The sequence below is a fragment of the Ylistrum balloti genome, unplaced genomic scaffold (assembly GCF_031769215.1).
Source record: "Ylistrum balloti isolate Yb309-2 unplaced genomic scaffold, AGI_CSIRO_Ybal_v1 Utg369728, whole genome shotgun sequence".
Taxonomy (NCBI): domain Eukaryota; kingdom Metazoa; phylum Mollusca; class Bivalvia; order Pectinida; family Pectinidae; genus Ylistrum; species Ylistrum balloti.
The window spans coordinates 22027-44469 of record NW_026781944.1 but is presented as its reverse complement, the minus strand read 5'-3'; the positions used below and the strand labels follow the sequence as shown (position 1 = coordinate 44469).

General features: G+C 37.5%; 1 protein-coding gene across 1 annotated transcript in view; it reads left to right on the top strand.

Annotated features, from left to right (window-relative positions):
* Positions 1-1310: 1310 nt before the first annotated feature.
* The window catches only part of LOC132565625 (MAM and LDL-receptor class A domain-containing protein 1-like), a gene marked incomplete at its 3' end in the record, with an annotated part of 36696 nt that continues 15563 nt past the window's right edge, over positions 1311-22443 (top strand). Inside the window, exons 1-13 of the mRNA XM_060230271.1 lie at positions 1311-1405; positions 1595-1670; positions 2134-2328; positions 2726-2852; positions 3261-3377; positions 4220-4340; positions 14772-14914; positions 17178-17288; positions 18317-18408; positions 18664-18793; positions 19110-19333; positions 20756-20837; positions 21817-21933. Coding sequence (XP_060086254.1) covers positions 1311-1405; positions 1595-1670; positions 2134-2328; positions 2726-2852; positions 3261-3377; positions 4220-4340; positions 14772-14914; positions 17178-17288; positions 18317-18408; positions 18664-18793; positions 19110-19333; positions 20756-20837; positions 21817-21933 — 1630 coding nt within the window. The remainder of the gene's footprint in view (positions 1406-1594; positions 1671-2133; positions 2329-2725; positions 2853-3260; positions 3378-4219; positions 4341-14771; positions 14915-17177; positions 17289-18316; positions 18409-18663; positions 18794-19109; positions 19334-20755; positions 20838-21816; positions 21934-22443) is intronic.

Sequence of the window (22443 nt, the reverse complement as noted above, 5' to 3'; positions counted from 1 at the left end):
TGTCGGTGTTTCCTTGAAGTTAATATGAGTTTAGCTCACCTGGCCCTGAAAGGGCCCCTATTAGGGGTGATGGAGCAAATTGTTTAAAACTACTTCTCTTGTAGGAATGATTAAAAAAGTGTGCCCAATTTTGATCTGAAGCATTGCGGAGTAAGGGTGAAGCAATTGTGTATAATTGGTTGGTCTCGTCCCCCTTGGGCCTGAAGGCGGGGCCCTGTAGGGGTAATCAAGCAAATCCTTCAAAATCCTACTACTTTTGTAGAAATGTTTGTGTTTTGGCGAAATTTGTTCTGAAACATTGTTGAATGAAAAGGTATCAATTCTCTATAAACGGTGGGTCCAGGCACCCTTGGGCCTGAGAGGCGAGGCCCAATAACAGAAAAAGACAAAATTATTTAAAATCCTACTCCTCCAGTAGGAATGATCGGATTTTGCCCAAAATTGGCCTGAAGCATTTTTTGTGTGAAGAGGAATCAATCTTGTACAAATTGCATGTCTTAGTACCATGGGGCCTGAGGACGGGGCCCAATATGGGATATAGAGCAAATTCTTCAAGATTCTACTCCCCCTGTAAAAATGATTGGATTTTTACCAAAAATGATCTCAAGCATTGTTAGATGACTGAGAAGCAATTTTTGTATATATGGTAGGTATCGATCCCTGGGGCATTAGGGATTGGGCCCCATAGGGGGGATGGGGTCCCATAGGGGTGATGGGGCAAATTCTTAAAAATCATACTTCTCCTATAGCAATGATTGGATTTTGCCCAAATGTAGTCTGAAGTATTATTTGGTAAAGGAGAATCATTTGTGTATAAAACAGTGGATTTCAGCCCCCTGTGGTGGAAGGGATGGGGCCCAAGTGGGGACATAGAGCAAATTCCTTAAACACTTATTTCACCATCAGAAATCCTTAGATATGGCACAAAGTTTGTGTAAGGATTGGTTCTCAGTTCTCGGGGAGCCTTTAAGTTTAAAGTTAAACTTTAAGTTCTTTAAAAACTTACACTTTCTAAGGAGAATAAATGGATATTGTCCAAATTAGGTCTGAGGTATTCTTGGGTGAAGAAGACTGAGTTCTGTATAAACAGTGCATCCCAGCCCCCAATGCGGGAAGGGAGGGCTAAATTGGGGGAATGTAAGTTTTGACCACAAGCAGAGTGACTCATTATGGTAATTATATAAAAAATAAATTGCATGTCATATTTGAAATTCTTTATTAAATGACTGAATATCTAAATTAGCTTATTGGTTATTTTGTGTATAACAGCTACGTCTCAAAGAAACACGATCCTGGGAGCGATTCAGGAAATGGCGACTAAGACATGCGTACAGTGGCTTCCTAGATCGGCAGCGCTAGCCACCCAACTCGGCCATCAGTCTTATGTGTACATCTTTAGTGACAGGTGAATTGACAGAGGTGACGTCATAGTTACCGGTAGTGACACACTAAGTTAATTATACAAATCTTTATCGAGCATAAGATCAAATTATGTATTTAAGTTAAAGCCTCTATCTGAGTATCACACAGGCTACAAATGTATGTTCTGTTTATCATATTGCTATCTAGTTACTGCTCTATCTGCTTACCTCAGTGGCTGTTATTCCTATGTTGGACGAGTGTTCCAAGGCAGACAAGATCTCAGTCTACAAGCTCCATATTGTGTAACGGTGAGTTCATATATGTTGGCTTGTACTCTATAGCTACATGATCACGTGCCCCAGGTGTTGTACTTACTCTTTCTATATATATCTAAATGATCACGTGCCCAGGTTTTGTACCTCACTCTCTCTATATACATCTACATAATCACGTGCCCAGGTGTTGTTATGCACTCTCTCTATATACATCAACATGATCACGTGCCCCAGGTGTTGTACTTACTCTTTCTATATATATCTAAATGATCACGTGCCCAGGTTTTGTACCTCACTCTCTCTATATACATCTACATAATCACGTGCCCAAGTGTTGTTATGCACTCTCTATATATACATATACATGATCACGTGTCCAGGTGTTGTCATTCACTCTCTCTATATAAATCTACATGATCACGTGCCCAGGTGTTGTTATGCACATTCTCTTTGTATATATCTACATGAGATGTGTGTGTGTTTATTTGCCATACAGAACAGTATTACATTACACGAGATGTTACACGCGATGGGTGGACAACACGAGCAGAGCAGGACGGATCGTGATAATTACGTGGAAATCTTGTGGGCGAACGTGAACGGTGGTCAGGGAAACATTAACATGCAGAAGATGACGACGGACGATGTAAAACCGTACGATGTGGCATCAGTCATGCAGTATTCTCTTTATGTAAGTGGATCAGGGAACTCAGCAGACAACATGATTTCTGAGAGAGAGAGAGAGAGAGAGAGAGAGAGAGAGAGAGAGAGAGAGAGAGAGAGAGAGAGAGAGAGAGAGAGAGAGAGAGAGGAGATATATCAAAGAGAGAGAGAGAGAGAGAGATAGAGAGAGAGGAGGAGGGGGAGAGAGGGGAGGGGAGGGGAGGGAGAGAGAGAGAGGGAGGGAGAGAGAGATAGAGATTGAGGAGTAGGGGAAAGAGAGAGGGGGAAGAGAGAGAGAGATAGATAGATAGCGAGAGAGAGAGGAGATTCAATCAGAAGTTTGACTTATATGTAAATATAAACAAGACAACAAAACAATTACATATAAAACTGATGGAATGACGGATATATATTTATATTTTCAGGCATTCTCGATCAACGGCCAACCGACAATACGCCTGTTGGACCCGCGACTAAATTTTCTGGCTGACTCCGCTTCAGTTCTCAGCTTTTATGACGTACAGGATGTTACTGATTCTTACTCGTGCACATGTACGTCATTTCCTGTCTCTATTGTTTTCATTGCGATCGCCTTTTGTCCGGCGTCGTCCGTCGTACGTCGTAAACAATTTACATTTTCAGCTTCTTCTCTAGTTCTGCCTGTGACATTGAGCTGCAACTTACCTGAAATGATTGTGACATGGTCCTGATCAAAGTTTGCTAATTTCGGGTTGGTCCGAAATCCAAGATGGCCACCATGACCCTTGATTGCCCTTGGTTCTTAAATCCAAGTGAAATAAGTTGAAAATTTGAAATCTTGTATTTTATGTCAGATGACCGTTAAGGCCCATGGGCCTCTTGTTATTATTTTTGTTTTGTATTTATTGTTATTATTTTTTTATTTCTTTATTCATTTCCAATTTGATTTGATTTTTTGGTGACGTTTTGTGTCCTTTACAGCCAGTTGCGTGAATTCCCCAACATGTCAACATAAGGGTTTCCTTGATCATACCTGTCAATGTGTTTGTCCAAGGGATGTAACCGGCGCTAACTGTGAAACTATAATCACAGATCCAGGTAAACTACATACAAACTGACCTTAACTACATATAAATAGTAACAGTGTTTATATAACATTGACTTTAACAACATATAGATAGTTACAGTGTTTATATAACATTGACCTTAACTACATATAGATAGTTACAGTGTTTATATAACATTGACCTTGACAGCCTATAAATAGTAACAGTGTTTATATAACATTGACCTTAACTACATATAGATAGTTACAGTGTTTATATAACACTGACCTTGACAGCCTATAAATAGTAACAGTGTTTATATAACATTGACCTTAACTACATATAGATAGTTACAGTGTTTATATAACACTGACCTTGACAGCCTATAAATAGTAACAGTGTTTATATAACATTGACCTTAACTACATATAGATAGTTACAGTGTTTATATAACATTGACCTTGACAGCCTATAAATAGTAACAGTGTTTATATAACATTGACCTTAACTACATATAGATAGTTACAGTGTTTATATAACACTGACCTGACAACATATAGATAGTTACAGTGTTTATATAACATTGACTTTAACAACATATAGATAGTTACAGTGTTTATATAATATTGACCTTGACAGCATATAGATAGTTAGTGTTTATATAACATTGACCTTGACAACATATAGATAGTTACAGTGTTTATATAACACTGACCTTGACAACATATAGATAGTTACAGTAATTGTATAACAGTTACCTTGACAACATATAAATAGTTAGAGTAATTGTAAAACAGTAACCTTGACAACATATAAATAGTTACAGTGTTTATATAACATCTATCACTATTAAGTACTTATTGAGATAGTGTTTTCGGGTTATTTGTTTGACAGGATGTGGTGGAGATATCACGTTGGTCGCCGGAGTTCCGCAGACAATTTTGTCCCCAAACTACCCAAGCAACTACGTGTCGGGCCAGAAGTGTACCTGGTATTTAACGGTAAACTCCCTTACGTATTAACTCCATATCACCCTGGTAACTACGTGTCGGGACAGAAGTGTAACTAATATATAATGGTTATCTCCCTTACATATAAACTTCATATCACCATGGTAACTACGTGTCGGACAGAAAGTGTAACTAATATATAATGGTTATGTCCCTTACATATAAACTCCATATCACCCTGGTAACTACGTGTCGGACAGAAAGTGTAACTAATATATAATGATTATCTCCCTTACGTATAAACTTCATATCACCCTGGTAACTACGTGTCGGACAGAAAGTGTAACTAAGATATAACGGTTATCTCCCTTACGTATAAACTTCATATCATCCTGGTAACTACGTGTCGGACAGAAAGTGTAACTAAGATATAACGGTTATCTCCCTTACATATTAACTCCATATCACCCTAGTAACTACGTGTCGGGCCATAAGTGTAACTAATATATAATTATTATCTCCCTTACGTATAAACTTCATTCATATCACCCTGGTAACTACGGGTCGGGCCATAAGTGTAACTAATATATAACTGTTATCTCCCTTACGTATAAACTTCATATCACCCTGGTAACTACGTGTTGGACAGAAAGTGTACATGGTAATCAATATATATTTGAGGGAAGGATATGCCGAGTGATTTGACGCACCCACACACTCAACACACCAATACACCAACAAATCAACACATTAACACACCACCAAACAAACACATCAACCCACCAATACACCAACACATCAACACACAAACACACCAACACACCAACACACCAACACATCAACGCACCAACACATCCACACACCCACACATCATCACACCAACACACCAACACATCAACACACCAACACATCAACACACCCACACATTAACACAACAACACACCAACACATCAACACACCCACACACTCAACACACCAACACATCAACACACCAACACACCAACACACAAACACACCAACACACCGACACATCAACGCACCCACACATCAACACACCCACACATCAACACATCTACACATCCACACACCAACACATCAACACACCCACACATCCACACAACAACACACCAACACATCTACACACCCACACATCCACACAACAACACACCAACACATCTACACACCCACACACCAACACATCAACACATCAACACACCCACACATCAACATATCAACACACCAACACATCAACACACCGACAAACCAACATATCAACACACCACCACATCAACACACTCACATATCAACACACCAACACATCAACACACTCACACATCAACACACCAACACAACAACACACCAACACAACAACACACAACACAACAACACACCAACACATCAACACACCCACATATTAACACAACAACACACCAACACATCAACACACCCACACACTCAACACACCAACACATCAACACACCAACACATCAACACACCAACACATCAACACACCAACACATCAACACACCAACACACAAACACACCAACACACCAACACATCAATGCACCCACACATCAACACACCCACACATCAACACATCTACACATCCACACACCAACACATCAACACACCCACACATCCACACAACACACCAACACATCTACACACCCACACATCCACACAACAACACACCAACACATCTACACACCCACACACCAACACATCAACACATCAACACACCCACACATCAACATATCAACACACCACCACATCAACACACTCACATATCAACACACCAACACATCAACACACTCACACATCAACACACCAACACAACACACCAACACAACAACACACAACACAACAACACACCAACACATCAACACACCAACACATCAACACACTCACACATCAACACACCAACACAACACACTAACACATCAACACATCCACACTTCAACACACCAACACATCAACACACTCACACATCAACACACCAACACAACACACTAACACATCAACACATCCACACTTCGACACATCAACACATCATCACACTCACACATCAACACACCAACACATCAACACACCAACACATCAACACACCAACACACCAACACATCAACACATCCACACACTCAACACACCAACACATCAACACACCAACACATCAACACACAAACACACCAACACACCAACACATCAAGACATCAACACATCCACACTTCAACACATCAACACATCATCATACTCATACATCAACACAGCAACACACCAATACACCAAAACACCAACACACTCACACACCAACACATCAACACACCAACACACCCACACATCCACACACCAACACATCAACACACTCACACACCAACACACCAACACACCAACACATCAACACACCAACACATCAAAACACCAACACACTCACACACCAACACATCAACACACCAACACACCAACACACCCACACATAGACACACCAACACATCCACACACTCTGGCACCAACACATCAACACAGTAACACACCAACACAGCAACACATCAACACATCAACACACCAACACACCAACACATCCACACACTCACACACCAACACACCAACACATCAACACACCCACACACTCAAAACACCAACACATCAACACACCAACACATCAACACACCAACACATCAACACACCAACACACAAACACACCAAACACACCAACACATCAACGCACCCACACATCAACACACCCACACATCAACACATCCACACATCCACACACCAACACACCAACACATCTACACACCCACACATCCACACAACAACACACCAACACATCTACACACCCACACACCCACACCAACACACCCACACATCAACACACCAACACACCCACACAACCACACACCAACACATCAACACACTCACACACAAACACACCAACACAACAGCAACACACCCACACAACCACACAACACACCAACACATCAACACACCAACACAACACACAAACACATCAACACACCAACACACACAACAACACATCAACACAAAAACACACCAACACACCAACACATCAACACACAACACAACACACACAACACACAACACACCAACACATCAACACACCAACACAACACACCACACATCAACACACAACACACACACACACACACACAACAACACAACACACAACACACAACACACAACACACACCAACACATCAACACACCAACACACCAACACACACCACACACCAACACACCAACACACACACACACACAACACACACCACACAACACACACACATCACACACAACACACAACACATCAACACACCAACACATCAACATATCAACACACCAACACCTCAACACACCTACAAACCAACACATCAACACACCAACACACAACACCACACACCAACACACACATCACACACCAACACATCAACACACATCAACACACAACACACAACACACCAACACACACTCAACACACAACACATCACACACAACACACACACAACACATCAACACACAACACACAACACACCACACACCAACACACCACACACACATCAACACACACACATCAACACACCAACACATCAACACACCCACACATCAACACACAACACATCAACACATCATCACACACCCACACATCAACACAACACACACAACACATCACACACCAACACACATCAACACACACCAACACACCAACACACCAACACACACACCAACACACATCAACACACACAACACACCAACACACAACACAACACACACACATCAACACACAACACATCAACACACACACACACACACACATCAACACATCAACACACCAACACATCAACACACCATCACACATCAACACAACACACACACACAACACATCAACACACACACAACACACACACACCAACACACAACACACACCACACATCAACACACCAACACACAACACACCAACACAACAACACACAACACACAACACACCACACACACATCAACACACCAACACATCAACACACAAACACACCAACACACCAACACATCAAGACATCAACACAGCCACACTTCAACACATCAACACATCAACACACACACATCAACACACATCACACACACATCACACACACACACACACATCAACACACACACATCAACACACCAACACACACACACACACACACCACAACACACACACCAACACGCCAACACATCAACACACCAACACAACACAAACACACACACACCAACATCAACACACCAACACACAACACATCAACACACCAACACACAACACATCAACACATCAACACACCACACATCAACACACACACACACACACACAACACATCAACACACACACACACAACACATCAACACACATCAACACACCAACACACCAACACACCAACACACACATCACATCAACACACACTCACACACCCACAAACACATCAACACAGCAACACACCAACACATCAACACATCAACACATCAACACACCAACACATCAGCACACCCACAAATCAACACATCAACACACCAACACATCAGCACACCCACAAATCAACACATCAACACACCAACACATCAGCACACCCACAAATCAACACATCAACACATCAACACATCAACACATAACACACAACACATCAACACACACATCAACACACAACACACCAACACACCAACACACCACACACACATCAACACAACACCAACACATCAACACATCAACACACCACACACACACACATACAACACATCACACACAACACAACACACCAACACACACACACAACACACCAACACACCAACACATCAACACACCCACACATCAACACACCAACACACCCACACACCCACACATCCACACACCAACACATCAACACACTCACACACCAACACACCCACACATCAACACACCAACACATCAACACATCAGCACATCAACACATCAACACATCAGCACATCAGCACACCCACAAATCAACACATCAACACATCAACACATCAGCACATCAACACATCAACACATCAGCACATCAGCACATCAGCACACCCACACAACCACACAACACACCAACACATAACATCAGACACTACACATCAACACACCACATCACACATCAACACACCAACACAGAATACATAACACATCAGCATATAACACATCAACACATATACACACCATACACATCAACATATAACACATCAACACACAAACACACCAACACACCAACACATCAAGACATCATACACATCCACACTATAACACATCAACACATATCACACTCACATATATAACACATCAAGATATAGCACAGCAACACACCTACATCAGAAATATACCAACACACCTACACAGAAATACATCAACACACCTACACACCCACACATCAATGTGACACATACCACACACCAACACATCATACACACCTACACACATACACATGGGGTGTGATATATACCTCAACATACACATCAGACACATATACATCAACATACCTACACACAGAATATATACACCAACACATATACACATATATACACCTACATCAGAACATATATGGGGTCAATATACCTACATCAGATAATATATAAACACACCAACACACCTACATCATCAATACATCAACACACCATATATATGGGCTGTGATATATACCTACACACACCAACATATATATCAACATATATACCACATCAGAATATATATGGGCTGTGATATATATATACCTACATCAGAATATATATGGGGTGTGATATATACCTACATCAGAATATATATGGGGTGTGATATATACCTACATCAGAATATATATGAGGTGGAGATATATACCTACATCAGAATATATATGGGCTGTGATATATACCTACATCAGAATATATATGGGGTGGAGATATATACCTACATCAGAATATATATGAGGTGGAGATATATACCTACATCAGAATATATATGGGCTGTGATATATACCTACATCAGAATATATATGGGGTGTGATATATACCTACATCAGAATATATATGGGGTGTGATATATACCTACATCAGAATATATATGGGGTGTGATATATACCTACATCAGAATATATATGGGGTGTGTTATATATACCTACATCAGAATATATATGGGGTGTGATATATACCTACATCAGAATATATATGGGGTGTGATATATACCTACATCAGAATATATATGGGGTGTGATATATACCTACATCAGAATATATATGGGGTGTGATATATACCTACATCAGAATATATATGGGCTGTGATATATACCTACATCAGAATATATATGGGGTGGAGATATATACCTACATCAGAATATATATGGGGTGTGATATATACCTACATCAGAATATATATGGGGTGTGATATATATCTACATCAGAATATATATGGGCTGTGATATATACCTACATCAGAATATATATGGGGTGTGATATATACCTACATCAGAATATATATGGGGTGTGATATATACCTACATCAGAATATATATGGGGTGTGATATATACCTACATCAGAATATATATGGGCTGTGATATATACCTACATCAGAATATATATGGGGTGTGATATATACCTACATCAGAATATATATGGGGTGTGATATATACCTACATCAGAATATATATGGGGAGTGATATATACCTACATCAGAATATATATGGGGTGTGATATATACCTACATCAGAATATATATGGGGTGTGATATATACCTACATCAGAATATATATGGGGTGTGATATATACCTACATCAGAATATATATGGGGTGTGATATATACCTACATCAGAATATATATGGGGTGTGATATATACCTACATCAGAATATATATGGGGTGTGATATATACCTACATCAGAATATATATGGGGTGTGATATATACCTACATCAGAATATATATGGGCTGTGATATATACCTACATCAGAATATATATGGGGTGTGATATATACCTACATCAGAATATATATGGGGTGTGATATATACCTACATCAGAATATATATGGGGAGTGATATATACCTACATCAGAATATATATGGGGTGGAGATATATACCTACATCAGAATATATATGGGGTGGAGATATATACCTACATCAGAATATATATGGGGTGTGATATATACCTACATCAGTATATATATGGGGTGTGATATATATCTACATCAGAATATATATGGGGTGTGATATATATCTACATCAGAATATATATGGGCTGTGATATATACCTACATCAGAATATATATGGGGTGTGATATATACCTACATCAGAATATATATGGGCTGTGATATATACCTACATCAGAATATATATGGGGTGTGATATATACCTACATCAGAATATATATGGGGTGTGATATATACCTACATCAGAATATATATGGGGTGTGATATATACCTACATCAGAATATATATGGGCTGTGATATATACCTACATCAGAATATATATGGGGTGTGATATATACCTACATCAGAATATATATGGGATGTGATATATACCTTCATCAGTATACATATGGGGTGTGATATATACCTACATCAGAATATATATGGGCTGTGATATATACCTACATCAGAATATATATGGGGTGTGATATATACCTACATCAGAATATATATGGGGTGTGATATATACCTACATCAGAATATATATGGGGTGTGATATATACCTACATCAGTATATATATGGGGTGTGATATATATATACCTACAGCAGAATATATATGGAATGTGATATATACCTACATCAGAATATATGTGGGCTGTGATATATACCTACATCAGAATATATATGGGGTGGAGATATATACCTACATCAGAATATATATGGGGTGTGATATATACCTACATCAGAATATATATGGGGTGTGATATATACCTACATCAGAATATATATGGGCTGTGATATATACCTACATCAGAATATATATGGGGTGGAGATATATACCTACATCAGAATATATATGGGCTGTGATATATACCTACATCAGAATATATATGGGGTGTGATATATACCTACATCAGAATATATATGGGGTGTGATATATATACTACATCAGAATATATATGGGGTGTGATATATACCTACATCAGAATATATATGGGGTGTGATATATATACCAAAATCAGAATATATATGGGGTGTGATATATACCTACATATATAGAATATATATGGGGTGTATCTACATCAGATATATACCTACATCAGAATATATATACATCAGATATATACCTACATCAGATATATACCTACATCAGATATATACCTACATCAGAATATATATACCTGTGATATATACCTACATCAGAATATATATGGGCTGTGATATATACCTACATCAGTATACATATTGGCTGTGATATATACCTACATCAGAATATATATGGGGTGTGATATATACCTACAGCAGAATAAATATGGAATGTGATATATACCTACATCAGAATATATGTGGGCTGTGATATATACCTACATCAGAATATATATGGGGTGGAGATATATACCTACATCAGAATATATACCTACATCAGATATATATACCTACATCAGATATATATACCTACATCATATATACCTACATCAGAATATATATATACCTACATCAGATACATATACCTACTTCAGATATATATACCTACATCACACAGATATACCTACATCAGATATATATACCTACATCAGATATATATACCTACATCAGAATATATACCTACATGATAGATATATACCTACATCAGATACCTACATCAGATAAATATACCTACATCAGATACCTACATCAGATAGATATACCTACATCAGATAGATATACCTACAGCAGACACATATACCTACATCAGATAGATATACCTACCGCAGACACATATACCTACATCAGATAAATATACCTACATCAGATAGATATACCTACATCAGATAGATATACCTACATCAGATAGATATACCTACAGCAGACACATATACCTACATCAGATAGATATACCTACATCAGATAAATATACCTACATCAGACAGATATACCTACATCAGATAAATATACCTACATCAGATACCTACATCAGATACCTACATCAGATAAATATACCTACATCAGATAGATATACCTACATCAGATAGATATACCTACATCAGATAAATATACCTACATCAGATAGATATACCTACATCAGATACCTACATCAGATAGATATACCTACATCAGATAGATATACCTACATCAGATAGATATACCTACATCAGATAGATATACCTACATCAGATAGATATACCTACATCAGATAGATATACCTACATCAGATACCTACATCAGATAATTATACCTACATCAGATACCTATATCAGATCAATATACCTACATCAGATACCTACATCAGATAGATATACCCACATCAGATACCTATATCAGATAGATATACCTACATCAGATAGATATACCCACATCAGATACCTATATCAGATAGATATACCTACATCAGATACCTACATCAGATAAATATACCTACATCAAATAGACATATCTACATAAGGTGAAGACTTTAGCACTAGATAATAAATTTCATATCAGTCTTAAATAACACAAGCTTTCAATTTTGTCTAATTTATCTGATAAACAGAATCTTACATTTTTGTTTGATTTTCATTTGATTGATTGAATTTGTTTTACAAATATGACATGTAAGGAAAGCTCGTTTATGGTCCTTTATACACGAAACTTGTTACGACTATGAAATAGTAAAAGCCTTTCTCAGTACATCTTGGTCATATTTTGCCCTAGTTTCAACATATTTTGGCTTGAATAAAGATTCTATTGATATGTCATTATTTTTATGCTCCCGTCCGTCCGTTCGTCCTTTCCTGTCTGGAGCATGACTTTGTCAACAGTTAAGTAAGGGTAATGAAACTTGGTGTATACATTGATCGTTCTTAGATAATGTGCAGTGTACCAAATTGAGGTCCTGCAATCCCTTAATTACATAATCACACAATTATTGCCCATTGCTAAAAAGTCTTGTCCGTAGCCTAAATTTGCTCACTAGTAAGCAAGGAAACTTGATGTATACACTGATCATACTAATGTGTTGTGTACCAAATTCAGTGGCCTCGACCACTCAATTACAGAGTTATAGCCTTTTGTTCAAAATATCTTGTCCATAGCATAAGTATGTATGCAGAGTACCAATGTCAGAGCCTGCAACCCATTAATAATATAATATTAATAACTGAATTATTGCCCTTTGTTAAAATTTTGTGTCTGTATCATTACTTTCCCTGCATTTAAACTAAAATATTAAAACGTGATATATACATCAGTCATTCAAAAACAAGGTGCAGTGGAGCCAATTCAGGGTATGCAACCACTTAACGACAGAATTATTGCCCTTTGTTAAAATTTTGTGTCCATTAATGTTGGTTTTTTTGGTAGTACTCATCAGTTTCACTGATACGCTTGCTGTTTATTCTTACAGACACTGCGGAAATATACAGGGACTCTCCTACATGACAGCAATAGACAACAAAAACACAATGATGCTCATCTTCGATGCTGACTTTGTCAGTGGTAGAGCCCCGAGTAAAGGATTCAACTTAACAGTGGAAAGTCAGGGGGCAGGTTAGTTGTTCCGGCAAGAGGCTCGGTAAATGTTTTAGATATATAATTTAACAATGGCTTCATTAAATAATACAGAATTAATAAGACATGGAAGTCATCCCGAGAAGGGCTTCATTAAATTATTAGAAAGGACAGGGAAGTTATCTCGACAAGAGAGTCAGTAAATTATACAGAATTAGAAAGGACAGGGAAGTTATCTCGACAAGGGAGTCAGTAAATTATACAGAATTAAAGGGACAAGGAAGTTATCTCGACAAGGAGTCAGTAAATTATACAGAATTAGAAAGGACAGGGAAGTTGTCTCGACAAGGGAGTCAGTAAATTATACAGAATTAGAAAGGACAGGGAAGTTATCTCGACAAGGGAGTCAGTAAATTATACAGAATTAAAGGGACAAGGAAGTAAATTATACAGAATTAAAGGGACAAGGAGTTATCAGTAAATTATACAGAATTAGAAAGGACAGGGAAGTTGTCTCGACAAGGGAGTCAGTACATTATACAGAATTAGAAAGGACAGGGAAGTTGTCTCGACAAGGGAGTCAGTACATTATACAAAATTAGAAAGGACAGGGAAGTTGTCTCGACAAGGGAATCAGTACATTATACAGAATTAGAAAGGACAGGGAAGTTATCTCGACAAGGGAGTCAGTAAATTATACAGAATTAGAAAGGACGGGGAAGTTGTCTCGACAAGGGAATCAGTAATTTATACAGAATTAGAAAGGACGGGGAAGTTATCTCGACAAGGGAATCAGTAATTTATACAGAATTAGAAAGGACGGGGAAGTTATCTCGACAAGGGAGTCAGTACATTATACAGAATTAGAAAGGACAGGGAAGTTATCTCGACAAGGGAGTCAGTAAATTATACAGAATTAGAAAGGACAGGGAAGTTATCTCGACAAGGGAGTCAGTAAATTATACAGAATTAGAAAGGACAGGGAAGTTATCTCGACAAGGGAGTCAGTAAATTATACAGAATTAGAAAGGACAGGGAAGTTGTCTCGACAAGGGAGTCAGTAAATTATACAGAATTAGAAAGGACAGGGAAGTTATCTCGACAAGGGAGTCAGTAAATTATACAGAATTAGAAAGGACAGGGAAGTTATCTCAACAAGGGAGTCAGTAAATTATACAGAATTAGAAAGGACAGGGAAGTTATCTCGACAAGGGAGTCAGTAAATTATACAGAATTAGAAAGGACAGGGAAGTTATCTCGACAAGGGAGTCAGTAAATTATACAGAATTAGAAAGGACAGGGAAGTTATCTCAACAAGGGAATCAGCTCCAGCTTCAGTTTCCCCAATACAGGGAAAGTTTACAATATATAATGAAAATAGTAGTAACTATTCGAAACTTGACGAAAATGGAATTATGTCATAAATGTGGGTTTCTATATCATGACCCAATAACACATTTAGTACTACAGTGTAACTATACTTTAGAGTTGAGAGATCAACTATGGTGCAGTATAATTAATGTCAAGGATATACTGTTTAGTGTATATTTACACTCCCTATCAGACTCCGAAATGCTACATATATTGATTGGAGGAAAGGTTAACCACAATATTAGCGAAGAAGAGTTGATCGATTTTAGATTAATATCAATCACGTATGTTTACAAAATGTGCAAATATATTTATACTATCAAATGTTTTGTATCCATGTTCTATACTCTCTGTACTCTTCATTTTGGAGGCAATAAAGAGAATAATAATACACCCGAAACTGATAGTGTTTACCTGCCATTGTTTATTTGCTATTCAAGGCCACATGTTCTCAATGTGTCAAAGTTTTCGTGCAAATTGTCATTAACTGACGAACAAACCGATAACACAAGGTTTCAATAAACACAGGTTGATTAAGATTCTGATGGATATCGTCATAGTGTAGGAGCGATATGAAGTCGGACGTGTATGGTCATTACTATACCTACTGGTTTCTGTGTAAATTGTTCTCAATTTGGAAACTCGAACAGTATTTATTTGAATAGACAAAGATTTAAATGGCGCTCACTCTTCATTAACACCTTGTTTTATTCTTTATGTACATATTCAGCAGTCTCCTTGTACATCGGTATTTTATTTGTATTTCGCCGTCGTGTCATTAGAATTGAATTAGATTATGTTTACATGTGAGTCTTTTCCTTGTTTCTTGTATTGAAAAGGCTTTTAATTCCTATATCATTTGTTGAATCTGTAGAAAACGTGTGCTATTTGATGTTGTATACCTAGCATTCTTACCCTGTTTCCTTGACAGGTTGCCTGAACAATCCATGTGTTTACGGCACGTGCGTTGATGGAGCCGGAGGCACATACACATGTACATGTGACAGCGGCTTCACAGGTGTTAATTGTGACACTCTTATTAGTAAGTATATCAATTGCAATGAATTGCTTTGAATGATCAGAATAACAGTTTTCCTATAAACGAATAAACCAAAAATATGTCGGCGGTGTCAGGCTGTCTATAGTATTCCCCGTACCCCTTGTAACAGTCTGTATGTCTATAGTATACCCCCTGTAACAGTCTGTACTGTATGTCTATAGTATCCCCCTGTAACAGTCTGTCATGTATGTCTATAGTATCCCCCTGTAACAGTCTGTATGTCTATAGTATCCCCCCTGTAACACTCTGTATGTCTATAGTATCCCCCTGTAACAGTCTGTATGTCTATAGTATCCCCCTGTAACAGTATATATGTCTATAGTATCCCCCCTGTAACAATCTGTCCTGTATGTCTATTGTTTCCCCCTGTAACAGTCTGTCCTGTATGTCTATAGTATCCCCCCTGTAACAATCTGTCCTGTATGTCTATTGTATCCCCCTGTAACAGTCTGTATGTCTATAGTATCCCCCCTGTAACACTCTGTATGTCTATTGTATCCCCCTGTAACAGTCTGTCCTGTATGTCTATAGTATCCCCCCTGTAACAGTATGTATGTCTATAGTATCCCCCCTGTAACAGTCTGTTCTGTATGTCTATAGTATCCCCCTGTAACAGTCTGTTCTGTATGTCTATAGTATCCCCCTGTAACAGTCTGTATGTCTATAGTATCCCCCTGTAACAGTATATATGTCTATAGTATCCCCCCTGTAACAATCTGTCCTGTATGTCTATTGTATCCCCCTGTAACAGTCTGTCCTGTATGTCTATAGTATCCCCCTGTAACAGTCTGTCTGTCTATAGTATCCCCCTGTAACAGTCTGTCCTGTATGTCTACAGTATCCCCCCGGTAACAGTCTGTCCTGTATGTCTATAGTATCCCCCTGTAACACTCTGTATGTCTATAGTATCCCCCTAACAGTCTGTCCTGTATGTCTACAGTATCCCCCGGTAACAGTCTGTCCTGTATGTCTACAGTATCCCCCTGCTACAGTATTCCTTTCATTCACAGGTGATCCGGACATTACGTGTGATTTTGAACATGGTGAATCGTGTTTCATGGTGGACGTTATGGATGACCAATTCGATTACACGATAAATACGGTTAGTAAGAAATCATGTTTTTGCTTTTAAAGATGATGATTGATTTTAATTGATTGATAAATGTTTAAGTATCAACAATTAAAAATAAAATCGCTTCCTATATTTGTGGTTTGATGACGTTTTCTTACTCTTCCGTACATTGCTATAATGGAATAAATTACACGAAACGGCTTGTTGATATCACAATCTTTGTAAATAAGAAATGTGCCAGTTTGAAACACATTATATAATGGTATGATAACATTTTTATATTAGGGTTCCACGCCATCTGTCGGCACTGGTCCGTCTGCAGCCTACTCAGGAACGCAATATCTATACGCAGAAATGTCCAGCCCACGAGTACAAGGAGATATCGCCAGACTGCAATCCAACCTGAATTTTCCAGGTAATATGACTTTCGGTTATAAATCTCTAATATAAAAACTACAACACTGAAATTGTGAAAATTCAGTCAATGATTGGAATAAAATGAAAAATAAAACTTTATAATAATAGGAAATCATTTTTCAATTTTTCAATTATGCATTAAGTTCAAATCCTTCGAAATATTTTGTAAACGATTGAGTGGGTATTTTTTCTCTCAGTGACATACAGCCAAGTTAATTGTTTTTTGTCGATAATCCTTATAAGTGAAACTTTCTATAATTTATGTTAATTTTGTAAACAACAAATAACGTGAAGAAACATGCTGGTTTTTACAGTGTCAGAGAAATGTCTCTCTTTTTGGTATAACATGAATGGACCGAATGTGGACACGTTGAGGGTCAGGGTTACAGGTACAACCTCCAGCCCATTTGGAGAGGATGGACGTGATCAAGAACATTTTTCTGCAGACGTCGACCAAACGCTTTGGTCAGAAACTGGAAATTCCGGAGATGTTTGGCAAACTACCAAAGTGACGCTTCCAGCATTAACCAATTTAAAAGTAGGCAGAATACTTAAAACTGAAACTGAGAGAGAGACGGGGGGAGAGAAATAAAGAGAGAGAGAGAGAGAGAGAGAGAGAGAGAGAGAGAGAGAGAGAGAGAGAGAGAGAGAGAGAGGTCAATTCAAGTAAGTAATGTCACATTCTCAAAGCTTTCGTTTTTTCGTGTAGACATCAAATATGACATCAAGAGCCTCTAATGTGTTAAGATATAACATGTTATGACATGAAAAGTGTTGGTCCGATTGAAATGTGTGAATATTGATGACCAATTGAAGATTTGTTTGACACATTTTTTCCAAAAAATCCAAGATGGTCGCCCGGCAGGGGAAGTGAATTTAAATGTTGTCCAATTTTGATGAAAATGCACACATAGGAGTTGTTTCATATAAGGACCACACATGTGCATGCAATCAGTTTTGTTTTTACCAAACAACAAACATTGCCATCAAAAATGTTTAAACTTTGAAATTTTAATATTGTTAATGGTGTATGTCTCTTCCAACCCTTCCTATGAAGATAAGTATGTAGGTGTATAAGCGATCTGTTCTCCAGTGTCGCCTGCTATAAGTCTGCTGACTGGACACTGGTTTACCCGAGTCATGCATGACTTCCCCTCTGTTCATGAGTATGATAGGCTGTTGAGTAGAATTATTTCCTCTTTCAGTTAGCATCATTTTGCGAAAGCAAGGAGAGTTTGGGAGACATATGTAACGGTCTGTGTAACAATTATAACTTGTGAATGGTATTCAATTTATGTTGGTAGTCAAATCAGTTAAGTATCATTTGCCTTAATAAATCGCACAAGCAGATAGTTCTAGCTAATCAGTAGGAAGTTAGATAGAATTCTTATATTTTTTCATATTTTTAATAACTTGTGACTTTCATTTCAAATCTTAAAATGGCATTACAGGATTTATGAAAACTGATGTTAAAAAGATATTCCAAACCTCTCATTTTGAAATGTCATTAAGAAAATTGAGAATTTTGATAAAAAAAATATAGAGTATATGATGTTTGTTGAGAGTAAAACATTTCACAATAAAAGTCATGTGGTTAGTAGCAACTTATATATATATTGGATAAACTAATAAATGATAAAAAATATTGTCATTATGTTCTAGATATGACATATTCCCGTTTTCTTGTGCAATATAGAAATTTAACGTGTTTGGGACAACTACCCCCGATCACACTTTGAGAACATGACATTAATTGAATTAAGTTTTATTTACATGGGGTGACGTCAATGAATCTACCGATATTTCCCAGTCTGAAATCAATTAATTTATTATCCATGTTTTCGTTTGTTTATACGTATTGCGTCCTCTATTATCATTATCAAATTTTTCGTTTATTTACATATTTTTGTAGTTTGTTTAAACAAAATTGAAACATTTAATGCACGGTAACCTATTTTAGATAATGATTGAGGCCGTGACAGGACCCAGCTGGAACAGTGACATTGCCATTGATCTGCTACGTATACAACCAGGGGGTTGTGGTAAGTAAAAGTCGACACACTGCTTTCATCCCCATACTGTACATACAACAGGTGTATCATACTGTACATACAACAGGTGTATCATACTGTACATACAACAGGTGTATCATACTGTACATAAAGGTATACAACAGGTGTATCATACTGTACATACAACAGGTGTATCATACTGTACATAAAGGTATACAACAGGTGTATCATACTGTACATACAACAGGCGTATCATACTGTACATACAACAGGTGTATCATAGAATGAAATTTTCATATATGATCTGTTGCAATGCCTTTCTCTAACCGACCACACCTACCATATTCTTATAGACTGTATGATTTGTACACCACCATGAACAAAGCGATGCTTTTTCTGTAGTACCTATTGATACTAAAGTGGTTTTTTTAATCATAATTTCCTAAATATTGTTAGAACAGAAATAGGATTATATTTACATATACATTAATGTCACACTAAAAAGATGGAGAAAATGGACAATTTTGTTATCATCGTTATTTTTATAACTTGAATTATGTAATTTATTATATATGTACGTGTGTTTTAATATGCGTATATTTTATAATTCGTCTTGAGGGAGAGGAATATAGACTTAAACCCATCAGTTTTTAATGGTAATGTTATTGATATATCAGTAGAGGGGTGGCAATGCAAAGAACGGTTAGATAACTAATGATTTGAGGTCCTTCTGACTTCTCACTCTCTCAAAATTACAGGTAAACTCTCCTTTACCTCTCACACTTACAGGTATTTTTTCATTTATAATAAAAAAATATTAAGTAAATTCTTCTTTATTTCTCAAAATTACAGGTAAACTCTGTTATCTCTCAAAATTACAGGTAGTCGTTTGCTTTTTTCGAATTAGAAGTAGAAGGTATGTGCATGTTGTTTATCAAATTACATGTTTATTAATTACCAAATTACTCTCTTATTTGACCACTGATGACCTTGGCGACCTTTTTTGCAGTGACATTACCATGTGATTCTTCACCTTGTTTGAACGGTGGTACATGTGTTAACAACGGAGGTTCGTTCACCTGCCAATGTAAATCAAGCTTCACAGGGATTACGTGTTCGGATCAGGGTAAGAACTTGAACCCTAGTATATCAGCATAGAGATTGTAGGATTCCTAAATTTATGCAAATACCAGTGTGGGGATCCCACGTGACATTTCACTTTCATACACACTTAAAAACAAAATGTCGGCACGCGTTTTAGCTATAGCTTTCTTATATTGCGGCGGATTTCATTAAGAGAATTTTACCTGCAAAAGTGGAACGTTTGGTGGGATAGCGACGTCATTATCTAGTAAAGTGCCGTTTTAAAATAATATTGGATCATTTTGATACATGTCCATACTGGATGAACTGATTCCAAATTTTATATGCAGGATTCTGTTGGTCCCTTTTTGATGCCCTGTGATATTGGTCAGAAAAGCAAAATGGTCGACAGACGACAATCCTTGATTTGACAATTAAAGATAATTATCATTATTTCTTTAGAGGAATGTTCAAATTTCATATCATAAAGAACAAACAATAGAAAAGAGATTAGGAAAAAAATCCAATCTGTAAAGACAAAAGGGCACACTGG